The following is a 14,538-nucleotide window of genomic DNA, read 5'->3' on the forward strand; positions in this document are numbered from 1 at the left end:
CTAGTACTGCCTCTCCGGCTGGGGCCTCTGGTGCTTGAGGGTCGGCCTCTTGCTGGGGTCCACGTACCAAGGCACGGACGAGATGTACTGGGGGATGTGCGGGTTGATGTCTCTGTAGGGGGAGACGCGGAGAGAGGGGGGAGACGTCCATGTGGGGGCACAGGGTCAGAACGAGAGACGGACACTCCACAAACACAGCAGCAGCAGCGGCAGCAGCAGGCATCGTCAGGGTCAAAACCCACGACCTCCTGTAGACCAGGCGAGGTAGTCAACATCTCCCAAGCCACTGTAGGGTCAGGGTCAAAACCCACGACCTCCTGTAGAACAGGCGAGGTAGTCAACATCTCCCAAGCCACTGTAGGGTCAGGGTCAAATCCACGACCTCCTGTGTTCCAGGCGAGGTAGTCAACATCTCCGCTGTGGTGTTAGGGTCGGGATGGAACCCACGACCTCCTGTATACCAGGCGAGGTAGTCAACATCTCTCAGCTGTCAGGGATGGAACCCACGACCTCCTGTAGACCAGGCGAGGTAGTCAACATCTCTCAGCTGTCAGGGATGGAACCCACGACCTCCTGTATACCAGGCGAGGTAGTCAACATCTCGCAGCTGTCAGGGATAGAACCCACGACCTCCTGTAGACCAGGCGAGGTAGTCAACATCTCTCAGCTGTCAGGGATGGAACCCACGACCTCCTGTATACCAGGCGAGGTAGTCAACATCTCTCAGCTGTCAGGGATGGAACCCACGACCTCCTATAGACCAGGCGAGGTAGTCAACATCTCTCAGCTGTCAGGGATGGAACCCACGACCTCCTGTAGACCAGGCGAGGTAGTCAACATCTCTCACCTGTCAGGGATGGAACCCACGACCTCCTGTAGACCAGGCGAGGTAGTCAACATCCCTCAGCTGTCAGGGATGGAACCCACGACCTCCTGTAGACCTAGCGAGGTAGTCAACATCTCTCAGCTTTCAGGGATGGAACCCACGACCTCCTGTATACCAGGCGAGGTAGTCAACATCTCTCAGCTGTCAGGGATGGAACCCACGACCTTCTGTATACCAGGCGAGGTAGTCAACATCTCTCAGCTGTCAGGGATGGAACCCACGACCTCCTGTAGACCAGGCGAGGTAGTCAACATCTCTCAGCTGTCAGGGATGGAACCCACGACCTCCTGTATACCAGGCGAGGTAGTCAACATCTCTCAGCTGTCAGGGATGGAACCCACGACCTCCTGTAGACCTGGCGAGGTAGTCAACATCTCTCAGCTGTCAGGGATGGAACCCACGACCTCCTGTATACCGGGCGAGGTAGTCAACATCTCTCAGCTGTCAGGGATGGAACCCACGACCTCCTGTAGACCAGGCGAGGTAGTCAACATCTCTCAGCTGTCAGGGATGGAACCCACGACCTCCTGTAGACCGGGCGAGGTAGTCAACATCTCTCAGCTGTCAGGGATGGAACCCACGACCTCCTGTAGACCGGGCGAGGTAGTCAACATCTCTCAGCTGTCAGGGATGGAACCCACGACCTCCTGTAGACCTGGCGAGGTAGTCAACATCTCTCAGCTGTCAGGGATGGAACCCACGACCTCCTGTAGACCGGGCGAGGTAGTCAACATCTCTCAGCTGTCAGGGATGGAACCCACGACCTCCTGTAGACCAGGCGAGGTAGTCAACATCTCTCAGCTGTCAGGGATGGAACCCACGACCTCCTGTAGACCAGGCGAGGTAGTCAACATCTCTCAGCTGTCAGGGATGGAACCCACGACCTCCTGTAGACCAGGCGAGGTAGTCGACATCTCTCAGCTGTCAGGGATGGAACCCACGACCTCCTGTAGACCAGGCGAAGTAGTCAACATCTCTCAGCTGTCAGGGATGTAACCCACGACCTTCTGTATACAAGGCGAGGTAGTCAACATCTCTCAGCTGTCAGGGATGGAACCCACAACCTCCTGTAGACCTGGCGAGGTAGTCAACATCTCTCAGCTGTCAGGGATGGAACCCACGACCTCCTGTAGACCGGGCGAGGTAGTCAACATCTCTCAGCTGTCAGGGATGGAACCCACGACCTCCTGTAGACCAGGCGAGGTAGTCAACATCTCTCAGCTGTCAGGGATGGAACCCACGACCTCCTGTATACCAGGCGAGGTAGTCAACATCTCGCAGCTGTCAGGGATAGAACCCACGACCTCCTGTAGACCAGGCGAGGTAGTCAACATCTCTCAGCTGTCAGGGATGGAACCCACGACCTCCTGTAGACCAGGCGAGGTAGCCAACATCTCTCAGCTGTCAGGGATGGAACCCACGACCTCCTGTAGACCAGGCGAGGTAGTCAACATCTCTCAGCTGTCAGGGATGGAACCCACGACCTCCTGTATACCAGGCGAGGTAGTCAACATCTCTCAGCTGTCAGGGATGGAACCCACGACCTCCTATAGACCAGGCGAGGTAGTCAACATCTCTCACCTGTCAGGGATGGAACCCACGACCTCCTGTAGACCAGGCGAGGTAGTCAACATCCCTCAGCTGTCAGGGATGGAACCCACGACCTCCTGTAGACCTAGCGAGGTAGTCAACATCTCTCAGCTTTCAGGGATGGAACCCACGACCTCCTGTATACCAGGCGAGGTAGTCAACATCTCTCAGCTGTCAGGGATGGAACCCACGACCTTCTGTATACCAGGCGAGGTAGTCAACATCTCTCAGCTGTCAGGGATGGAACCCACGACCTCCTGTAGACCAGGCGAGGTAGTCAACATCTCTCAGCTGTCAGGGATGGAACCCACGACCTCCTGTACACCGGGCGAGGTAGTCAACATCTCTCAGCTGTCAGGGATGGAACCCACGACCTCCTGTAGACCAGGCGAGGTAGTCAACATCTCTCAGCTGTCAGGGATGGAACCCACGACCTCCTGTAGACCGGGCGAGGTAGTCAACATCTCTCAGCTGTCAGGGATGGAACCCACGACCTCCTGTAGACCTGGCGAGGTAGTCAACATCTCTCAGCTGTCAGGGATAGAACCCACGACCTCCTGTAGACCGAGCGAGGTAGTCAACATCTCTCAGCTGTCAGGGATGGAACCCACGACCTCCTGTAGACCACTACACTACAGTGACTACACTACACTACAGTGTGACTACACTACACTACAATGACTACACTACACTACAGTGTGACTACACTACACTACAGTGTGACTACACTACACTACAGTGTGTCTACACTACACTACAGTGACTACACTACACTACAGTGTGACTACACTACACTACAGTGTGACTACACTACACTACAGTGTGACTACACTACACTACAGTGTGACTACACTACACTACAGTGACTACACTACAGTGTGTCTACACTACACTACAGTGTGACTACACTACACTACAGTGTGTCTACACTACACTACAGTGACTACACTACACTACAGTGTGTCTACACTACACTACAGTGTGTCTACACTACACCACAGTGTGACTACACTACACTACAGTGACTACACTACACTACAGTGTGACTACACTACACTGTGACTACACTACACTACAGTGTGACTACACTACACTACAGTGTGACTACACTACACTACAGTGTGTCTACACTACACTACAGTGACTACACTACACTACAGTGTGACTACACTACACTACAGTGACTACACTACACTACAGTGACTACACTACACTACAGTGTGACTACACTACACTACAGTGACTACACTACACTACAGTGACTACACTACACTACAGTGTGACTACACTACAGTGTGACTACACTACACTACAGTGTGACTACACTACACTACAGTGTGACTACACTACACTACAGTGTGACTACACTACACTACAGTGACTACACTACACTACAGTGTGACTACACTATACTACAGTGTGACTACACTATACTACAGTGTGACTACACTACACTACAGTGTGTCTACACTACACTACAGTGTGACTACACTACAGTGACTACACTACACTACAGTGTGTCTACACTACACTACAGTGACTACACTACACTACAGTGACTACACTACACTACAGTGACTACACTACACTACAGTGTGACTACACTACACTACAGTGTGACTACACTACACTACAGTGTGACTACACTACACTACAGTGTGACTACACTACACTACAGTGTGACTACACTACACTACAGTGTGACTACACTACACTACAGTGTGACTACACTACACTACAGTGTGACTACACTACACTACAGTGTGACTACACTACACTACAGTGTGACTACACTACACTACAGTGTGTCTACACTACACTACAGTGTGTCTACACTACACTACAGTGTGACTACACTACACTACAGTGTGACTACACTACACTACAGTGTGACTACACTACACTACAGTGACTACACTACACTACCGTGTGACTACACTACACTACAGTGTGTCTACACTACACTACAGTGTGACTACACTACACTACAGTGTGACTACACTACACTACAGTGTGACTACACTACACTACAGTGTGACTACACTACACTACAGTGTGTCTACACTACACTACAGTGTGACTACACTACACTACAGTGTGACTACACTACACTACAGTGTGTCTACACTACACTACAGTGTGTCTACACTACACTACAGTGTGACTACACTACAGTGTGACTACACTACACTACAGTGTGACTACACTACACTACAGTGACTACACTACACTACAGTGTGACTACACTACACTACAGTGTGTCTACACTACACTACAGTGTGACTACACTGTACTACAGTGACTACACTACACTACAGTGTGACTACACTACACTACAGTGACTACACTACACTACAGTGTGACTACACTACACTACAGTGTGACTACACTACACTACAGTGTGACTACACTACACTACAGTGTGACTACACTATACTACAGTGACTACACTACACTACAGTGTGACTACACTACACTACAGTGTGACTACACTACACTACAGTGACTACACTACACTACAGTGTGACTACACTACACTACAGTGTGACTACACTACACTACAGTGTGACTACACTACACTACAGTGTGTCTACACTACACTACAGTGACTACACTACACTACAGTGTGACTACACTACACTACAGTGTGTCTACACTACACTACAGTGACTACACTACACTACAGTGAGACTACACTACACTACAGTGTGACTACACTACACTACAGTGACTACACTACACTACAGTGACTACACTACACTACAGTGTGTCTACACTACACTATAGTGACTACACTACACTACAGAGGGAGTCACCCCAACCACCACCACCACCACCACCCCCACCACCATCACCACCACCACCCCCACCACCCTCACCACCACCATCACCACCCCCACTACCACCACCCTCACCACCCTCACCACCACCACCCTCACCACCACCACCACCCTCACCACCACCACCACCGCCATCACCACCCCCACCACCACCACCACCACCTTCACCACCACCACCACCATCACAACCACCACCACCACCACCCTCACCACCACCACCATCACCCCCACTACCACCACCCTCACCACCACCACCACCGCCATCACCACCCCCACCACCACCACCTTCACCACCACCACCACCATCACAACCACCACCACCACCACCACCCTCACCACCACCACCCTCACCACCACCACCCCCACCACCCCCACCACCCCCACCACCACCACCACCACCACCCCCACCACCACCACCACCACCCTCACCACCACCACCACCACCACCCTCACCACCACCACCACCACCCACACCACCACCATCATCACCACCACCACCACCACCGTCACCCCCACCACCACCACCCTCACCTTCCCTCCTCGTCCACCTCGGCAGGAGCGTTCCCGAGTTTCCGCTGCTCCTCGAGCTCCTTCTTCTTCCTCCAGTCCTCTCGCGTCAACTTCTTGGGCTCCTCGCCGCCGACGCCGCCGCCAACGCCGCCAACGCCGCCGCCATCCACTCCCGCCTGGGGGTCCCTGAAGTCTATAACCCCGGCGGAGGCCATCGTCGCCGACCTCGGCGGCGGGGGACCGCTAGGCAAGGGGCTAGGCTTCGCGGGACGAGCGGGTAGGCCTCGAACGCTGCAAACGTGAGGCGATTATGTTGTTATTTATTTATTTTGTTGTACAAGCACGCGTACTCAACTCTACTGAGTGTGTGTACTGAGTGTGTGTACTGAGTGTGTGTACTCTGAGTGTGTGTACTGAGTGTGTGTACTGAAGGTGTAGACACTACTGAGTGTGTGTACTGAGTGTGTTGTCCCTCGACCTCGGCGGTGGGGGACCGCTAGGCAAGGCGCTAGGCTTCGCGGGACGAGCGGGTAGGCCTCGAACGCTGCAAACGTGAGGCGATGATGTTTATTATTTATTTTGTTGTACAAGCACGCGTACTCAACTCTACTGAGTGTGTGTGTGTGTACTCTGAGTGTGTGTACTGAGTGTGTGTACTCTGAGTGTGTGTACCCTACCGAGTGTGTACTGAGTGTGTGCCCTCGACTTCGGCGGCGGGGCTCACTAGGCAAGGCGCTAGGCTTCGCGGGACGAGCGGGTAGGCCTCGAACGCTGCAAACGTGAGGCGATGTTGTTTATTATTTATTTTGTTGTACAAGCACGCGTACTCAACTCTACTGAGTATGTGTACTCTGAGTGTGTGTACTTTGAGTGTGTGTACTTTGAGTGTGTGTACTCTGAGTGTGTGTACTCTGAGTGTGTACTGAGTGTGCGCCCTCGACTTCGGCGGCGGGGCTCACTAGGCAAGGCGCTAGGCTTCGCGGGACGAGCGGGTAGGCCTCGAACGCTGCAACGCGAGGCGATGATGTTGTTATTTATTTATTTTGTTGTACAAGCGCGCGTACTCAACTCTACTGAGTGTGTGTACTCTGAGTGTGTGTACTGAGTGTGTGTACTGAGTGTGTGTACTGAGTGTGTGTACTCTGAGTGTGTGTACTCTGTGTGTGCGTACTCTGTGTGTGCGTACTCTGTGTGTGCGTACTCTGTGTGTGCGTACTCTGTGTGTGCGTACTCTGTGTGTGCGTACTCTGTGTGTGCGTACTCTGTGTGTGCGTACTCTGACTGTGTGCGTACTCTGACTGTGTGCGTACTCTGACTGTGTGCGTACTCTGACTGTGTGCGTACTCTGTGTGTGCGTACTCTGTGTGTGCGTACTCTGTGTGTGCGTACTCTGTGTGTGCGTACTCTGTGTGTGCGTACTCTGTGTGTGCGTACTCTGTGTGTGCGTACTCTGTGTGTGCGTACTCTGTGTGTGCGTACTCTGTGTGTGCGTACTCTGTGTGTGCGTACTCTGACTGTGTGCGTACTCTGACTGTGTGCGTACTCTGACTGTGTGCGTACTCTGACTGTGTGCGTACTCTGACTGTGTGCGTACTCTGACTGTGTGTGTACTCTGACTGTGTATACTCTGACTGTGTGTGTACTCTGAGTGTGTGTACTCTGAGTGTGTGTGTACTCTGACTGTGTGTGTACTCTGACTGTGTGTACTCTGACTGTGTATACTCTGACTGAGTGTGTACTCTGAGTGTGTGTACTCTGAGTGTGTGTACTCTGACTGTTTGTACGGAGTGTGTGTACTCTAAGTGTGTGTACTCTGACTGTGTGTGCCCTCGACCTCGGCGGCGGGGGACCGCTAGGCAAGGCGCTAGGCTTCGCGGAAACGAGCGGGTAGGCCTCGAAACGCCGCGACGTCCCTCTTGTCGTTTATTTTGTCGTACAAGCAACGTGTACTCGACTCGAACGAGCGCGCGTACCCTAACCGAGCGCGCGTACCCTAACCGAGCGCGCGTACCCGAGCGTGCGACCTACCTCGGCGGCTGGGGGCTCGCTAGGCAAGGCGCTAGGCTTCGCGGGGAAAGAGCGGGTAGGCCCCGGAGCGTTGCGACGTTATTAAAAATTTTTTTGTTATTTATCGTTAACTACTAATCGAATATTGTGTGAAGAACGTGTGAAGAACGTTAACGCGGGATGTCCCTACGTTTTACTCTCTTTTTTAGAATTTTAATGTTCTTAAGCGATAGCGACGTCTGAGGAGGGCTGGGATGGTGGTGGTGGAACTATTTTGTCGCTGCGCGCATGGAGACACAAAATTTTTTTTTATTCGCGAAGGCGAAGACGCGGAGGGATACGGCGGAGGTGGAAGCCGTGATGCGGTTTCATTTATATGTCAATAATAATATTGATGCGTTGATTGTTATTGATTATTGATTGAAAGTGAGAGATCCTTTACGTGATTAATAAAAAAATAATCCGATTTATAAGTCTTGTGGGTGGCGGAGAGAGACGGTGGAAGCCGTGATGCGGTTTCATTGATATTTGCATTTAAATGCCAATAATAATGCGTTGATTGTTATTGATTATTGATTGAAAGTGAGAGTTCCTTTACGTGATTAATAAAAAAATAATCCGATTTATAAGTCTTGTGGGTGGCGGAGAGAGACGGTGGATGTGGAAGCCGTGATGCGGTTTCATTGATATTTGCATTTAATAATAATGATGCGTTGATTGTTATTGATTATTGATTGAAAGTGAGAGTTCCTTTACGTGATTAATAAAAAAAATCTAAAAAATAATCCGATTTATAAGTCTTGTGAGTGGCGGAGAGAGGCGGTGGAGGTGGAAGCCGTGATGCGGTTTCATTTATATTTGCATTTAAATGCCAATAATAATGCATTGATTGTTATTGATTATTGATTGAAAGTGAGAGTTACTTTATGTGATAAAAAATCTAACAAATAATCCGATTTATAAGTCTTGTGGGTGGCGGAGAGAGACGGTGTAGGTGGAAGCCGTGATGCGGTTTCATTTATATTTGCATTTAAATGCCAATAATAATGATGCGTTTATTGTAATTGATTATATGTCGAAAGTGTATAGTGTAGTGTATAGTAGTGTATATCAGTGTAGTGTTTAGTAGTGTATAGTGTAGTGTATAGTGTAGTGTATAGTGTAGTGTATAGTAGTGTATAGTGTAGTGTATAGTGTAGTGTATAGTAGTGTATAGTGTAGTGTATAGTAGTGTATAGGGTAGTCTATAGTGTAGTGTATAGGGTAGTGTATAGTGTAATGTAGTAGTGTATAGTGTAGTGTATAGTGTAGTGTATAGTAGTGTATAGGGTAGTGTATAGTGTAGTGTATAGTGTAGAAGTGTATAGTGTAGTGTATAGTGTAGTAGTGTATAGTGTAGTAGTGTATAGTGTAGTAGTGTATAGTGTAGTAGTGTATAGTGTAGTAGTGTATAGTGTAGTAGTGTATAGTGTAGTGTATAGTGTCGTGTATAGGGTAGTGTATAGGGTAATGTATAGGGTAGTGTATAGTGTAGTAGTGTATAGTGTATAATGTAGTGTATAGTAGTGTATTGGGCAGTGTATAGTGTAGTAGTGTATAGTGGAGTGTATAGTATAGTAGTGTATAGTGTAGTGTATAGTGTAGTGTATAGTAGTGTATAGGGTAGTGTATAGTGTAGTGTAGTAGTGTATAGTGTAGTGTATAGTGTGGTGGGCAGATAAATTTGCCATGGACTTGTCAAAGGTGGTTGACGGAATCCGGCGGCAGACGGTGACACACACAGACAAAGACACAACAACAACCGCCATTCGCCACTAAGTGGCGGTGACGTCACCACGACGATTGTGCCAGGCCACGTGCACCTTGAGGTCACGTGAAGTGTCGAACGCCCGCTGGCAGGAGGTCACGGGGCAGACCCAAGTGCCACGCGTCGACTGACTGAGATGACTGAGATGACTGGCTGGTACACCACCTGTGCCCCCTACTGTGCCAACCTGCTGTGTTTTAGCCACCAGGCGCTCCGCTAGTTGTTGTGAGCGTCGCTCCTCCGCCCTCCGTTGTTGTTGGAGGGCGACTACCTCCAACTGCCCAGTAGCGTCCTTCACGAGCCTCCTCCACAGAGGCCGATCTTGACACCGCTGGTACCAGTCATCGGCAAGTCCACTCAGCTCCACGTCCTCCTGTACCACATCACTCCATCTCTTCTCTAGCCCGTGCCGCGCCTGTTTAGCCCCCTCAATCCGGCCGAACAAAAGCTGTTTCGGCATGCGGTGGCTGGGCATGCGAGCTACATGACCCAGCCATCGCAGCCTTGCCCGCCGGAGGAGCTCACCGATGGGACCTTGCCCAGATCCTTCAAGGATTTGTGAGCTCCTCACACAATCCAGTCTGGTAAACCCAGGATGGATAGTAGGCAGGCTAGCCTAAATGTTTCTAACCGGCGAAGATGCTCCATTAGGGGGGTCCACGTTTCGCAAGCGTAGAGAAGGGAGGGAATGACCGTGGCCGAGAAGACCTGAAGCTTAGTGCAGAGCGACAGACCAGGTAGCTTCCACACAGCGTTACGCAACGGATGAAAAGATATTGCCGCTCGACTGATTCGGAGTGAGACCTCTGCTGTTAAACTGGAGCTGGTCATAAGCACACTGCCCAGGTATGGGAAACGCTCCACTCTCTCCACAACTGCCCCATCACCGATTGGGAGTTGTGGGGGTGGAGTGTCTGATGGTACAAAATACCTTGGCAGGTGCTTAGTTTTGGTGGGGCTGATGGTAAGGCCCCATCTCTTAGTGGCACGCTCCAGTCTCAGCAGCAGCGTCTCCAACTCCTCCTCTGAATGAGCAGCTATTACCAAATCATCGGCATACATAACGAAGTTGAGCGATTGGGAGCCATCCCTTGACCGCACCTGGGCATCGATCAGCCTCCCATTATATCTGTACCATATAGAGATTCCCCCGGTACAGCTATTGAAGGCTTCACGAACTACGTGGTCAAAATAGATGTTAAATGATGTGGGAGCCAGAGGACTTCCCTGTCGCACCCCAAGTTGTACAGGGAATGGCTCTGACTCCCGGCCACGTAGTTTTACCTGGGCCCACTCACCATCATGAAGGTCCTTAATGATCGTGAGCAGATGGTCAGGTACTCCAAAAGCACGAAGAACAACCCAGAGCCCAGGCCTACTGATGGTATCATAGGCCTTGACCAGGTCAATAAAGCAGAGATGTGGGTCTTGCTGGAATTCCCTTCACCTCTGCTGTAGCAGACGGACATAAAATATGGCATCTGTGCAGGACCGCCCTTTCCTGAAACTGCATTGGGGCTTTGCAAGCCTCTCCTCAGCGTGCCTGACAAGGCGATGTTGAATAATCCTTGCCAGGACCTTTCCCGGCACACTGAGGAGTGAGATGCCCCTGTAATTGGTACAGTCTGTGCGGTCCCTCTTATTAAAGAGGGGGACCATCAGGGCATCCTTCCAATCCTGCGGAACCCGTCCAGTGGTCCAGACTGTTGTTATGATGTCATATAGGGCAGTCTGTGCACAAACGCCACCCTCCCTCAGCATTTCACTTGGGAGATCATCTCTGCCCGCTGCCTTTCCTGGTCTCAGACTCCGGATCGCCTTCAATACTTCCTCAAACGGATGGCACTTCAGCCAGCCACTCACAGGGGGTGACTTCTTCCAATATTTGAGGCACCGCAGTCTCAGCAGGGTCATCCTCACTTTGTGCCACGATGTTTTAATGGCTGAGGGATTTTCCCTCCCCCAGGACCTCACAGAAATGTGCTCAGCAAATCTGCAAACCTGTTCCTGGGGGTTGGAGATTGGATCACCGTTTTTTCCCATAATGATGGTAATAGGTGTGGCGCTGCAGGTTACTTTTTTGATGGAGTTAAATAGAGATTTGTGATCGCAGGCCACTGAGGCAGACTCCATCTCCTCAGCAACCCGCGACCACCACCCATCCTTGCAGCGCCTCACGGCTCTCCGAACCTCCGAGCGAAGGCTGCGGTAAGCCTCCTCATTCTCTGACGTGGGATTCTGTAGCCGATGACAGTGGGCCTGTTGCTTTTTCTCAACCATCCTGAACACCTCCTCTGTCAGCCAGGGTCTCTGGGGAGGTCTGGACCACGTTCCCAAAGCAGCCATTGCAGCTGCATGAATCACAGTCCTAAACCTCGCCCATTTTCCCTCGACATCAGGAGGAGTGGGGGACGATGCCAACCCCAGCCGCAAGCGATGATTAAATTCTCGCTTGCAAATTTCATCAGATAACTGAGACCAGGCCACTTTAGGTTGGAATGGGGTCCTGGGTGTACACCCACCACCGGAGTGGAAGAATGGCAGGCGCATCTTACAGATGACTAGTCGATGGTCAGAGGGCAGATCAGCTCCACGGTAGGTCCTGGTGTCAAGGACATGGGCTCGCATCCGCTGGTCCGTCACTATGTAGTCCAGCAGATGTTCTTGCTTGGACCCGGCATGCATCCATGATGTTGTGTGGATTGCGCCGATGCCGGAACAGCGTGTTGGTAATTACAAGCCCATGGGCTGCACAAAAATCTAGCAGCCTCCTACCGTTGTTATTGAGCTGATCTGGCCAATATCCTCCAATCACTCCAGACCAGGTGCCAGTATCATGACCAACTCGGGCATTGAAGTCACCCAACAAGATGACTCTATCATGAGGGGTCACTTTAGCCAGCACCTCTGACAGGAGATCATAGAAGGCACCTGACTCATCGGCTTTACCTGCATCCCTCCACAGATGTTCGTTTTCGGTGGGGGCATAAGTAACCACGACCACCACTCCTCGCCTCCGGTTGATGGGAAGGCGAGCCCAAAGTAGCCCACGCTCCCACGCCCCCTTCATTATTTTGTTCAAAAGAAGACCCACACCCTGTTGTTTGGCAGTCTGCTGCCCCGAGTAGAGGACTGTCCACCCCTCATGGTGGCAGGAGCCAGAACCGGTCCACCGGACCTCCTGAATGCCGCAGAGATCCAGGCGGTACCGGTCCAGCTCCCGACAGAGGAGTGGCAGCCTCTCCTCCGCAGTGACCGTTCGAACATTCCACGTGGCCACCCGTAGTGGCTTTTCGTTGTTTCTGGAGGAGCCCCGAGGGTAGAAATTCAATCTCCTGGCTCCGCCAATTGGGGTTTGGCCAGGAGACGTCATAGACGCCTGGCCCCCCGGGGTCTCCGGCACAAGCTTATTAGTTACACACAAACACACAGACAGACACACACACAGACACACACACATACACACACAGACACACAAACACACACAGACACGCACAGACACACACGCACAGAAACACACACACAGACACACACCCCCCCACTCACCACACCCCCACTCACCACACCTCCAATCACCACCCCCCACTCACCACACCCCCCACTCACCACACCCCCACTCACCACACCCCCACTCACCACACCCCCCACTCACCACCCCCCACTCACCACACCCCCAATCACCACACCCCACTCACCACACCCCCACTCACCACACCCCACTCACCACCCCCCACTCACCACACCCCCACTCACCAAACCCCCACTCACCACACACCCACTCACCACACCCCCACTCACCACACACCCCCACTCACCACACCCCCACTCACCACACACCCCCACTCACCACACCCCACTCACCACCCCCCCCCACTCACCACCCCCCACTCACCACACCCCCACTCACCACACCCCACTCACCACCCCCCCCCCACTCACCACCCCCCACTCACCACACCCCCACTCACCACCCCCCACTCACCACACCCCCCACTCACCACACCCCACTCACCACACCCCCACTTACCACCCCCCCACTCACCACCCCCCCACTCACCACACCCCACTCACCACACCCCACTCACCACACCCCCACTTACCACCCCCCCACTCTCCACCCCCCACTCACCACCCCCCACTCACCACACCCCCACTCACCACCCCCCACTCACAACCCCCCACTCACCACACCCCCCACTCACCACCCCCCACTCACCACCCCCCACTCACCACACCCCCCACTCACCACACCCCACTCACCACCCCCCACTCACCACACCCCACTCACCACACCCCCACTCACCACACCCCCCACTCACCACACCCCACTCACCACACCCCCCACTCACCACACCCCCACTCACCACCCCCCACTCTCCACCCCCCACTCACCACACCCCCCACTCACCACACCCCCCACTCACCATACCCCCCACTCACCACACCCCACTCACCACACCCCCACTCACCATACCCCCCACTCACCACACCCCCACTCACCACACCCCCACTCACCACACCCCCACTCACCACCCCCCACTCTCCACCCCCCACTCACCACACCCCCCACTCACCACACCCCACTCACCACACCCCACTCACCACACCCCCCACTCACCACACCCCCACTCACCACCCCCCACTCTCCACCCCCCACTCACCACACCCCCACTCACCACCCCCCACTCTCCACCCCCCACTCACCACACCCCCCACTCACCACCCCCCACTCACCACCCCCCACTCACCACCCCCCACTCACCACACCCCCCACTCACCACCCCCCACTCACCACACCCCCACTCACCCCCCACTCACCACACCCCCCACTCACCACACCCCCACTCACCACCCCCCACTCACCACCCCCCACTCACCACACCCCCCACTCACCACAC

At 52.9% G+C, this 14,538-nt stretch overlaps 1 protein-coding gene across 1 annotated transcript; it reads right to left on the bottom strand.

Annotated features, from left to right (window-relative positions):
• LOC142907759 (pre-mRNA-splicing factor SLU7-like) lies at positions 1 to 8,133 on the bottom strand. Its single transcript, XM_076057494.1, has 3 exons — positions 7,855 to 8,133; positions 5,848 to 6,117; positions 1 to 112 (listed from the first exon to the last, which is right to left on the bottom strand). Exons 2-3 carry the CDS (start codon positions 6,039 to 6,041, stop codon positions 1 to 3), a joined length of 306 nt encoding a protein of 101 aa, XP_075913609.1. The 5' UTR covers positions 6,042 to 6,117; positions 7,855 to 8,133.
• Positions 8,134 to 14,538: the final 6,405 nt, after the last annotated feature.

Source organism: Petromyzon marinus, chromosome 83 (genome assembly GCF_048934315.1).
Source record: "Petromyzon marinus isolate PM22_M1 ecotype Great Lakes invasive population chromosome 83, UKy_Petmar_22M1.pri1.0, whole genome shotgun sequence".
NCBI classification, from domain to species: Eukaryota; Metazoa; Chordata; class Hyperoartia; order Petromyzontiformes; family Petromyzontidae; genus Petromyzon; species Petromyzon marinus.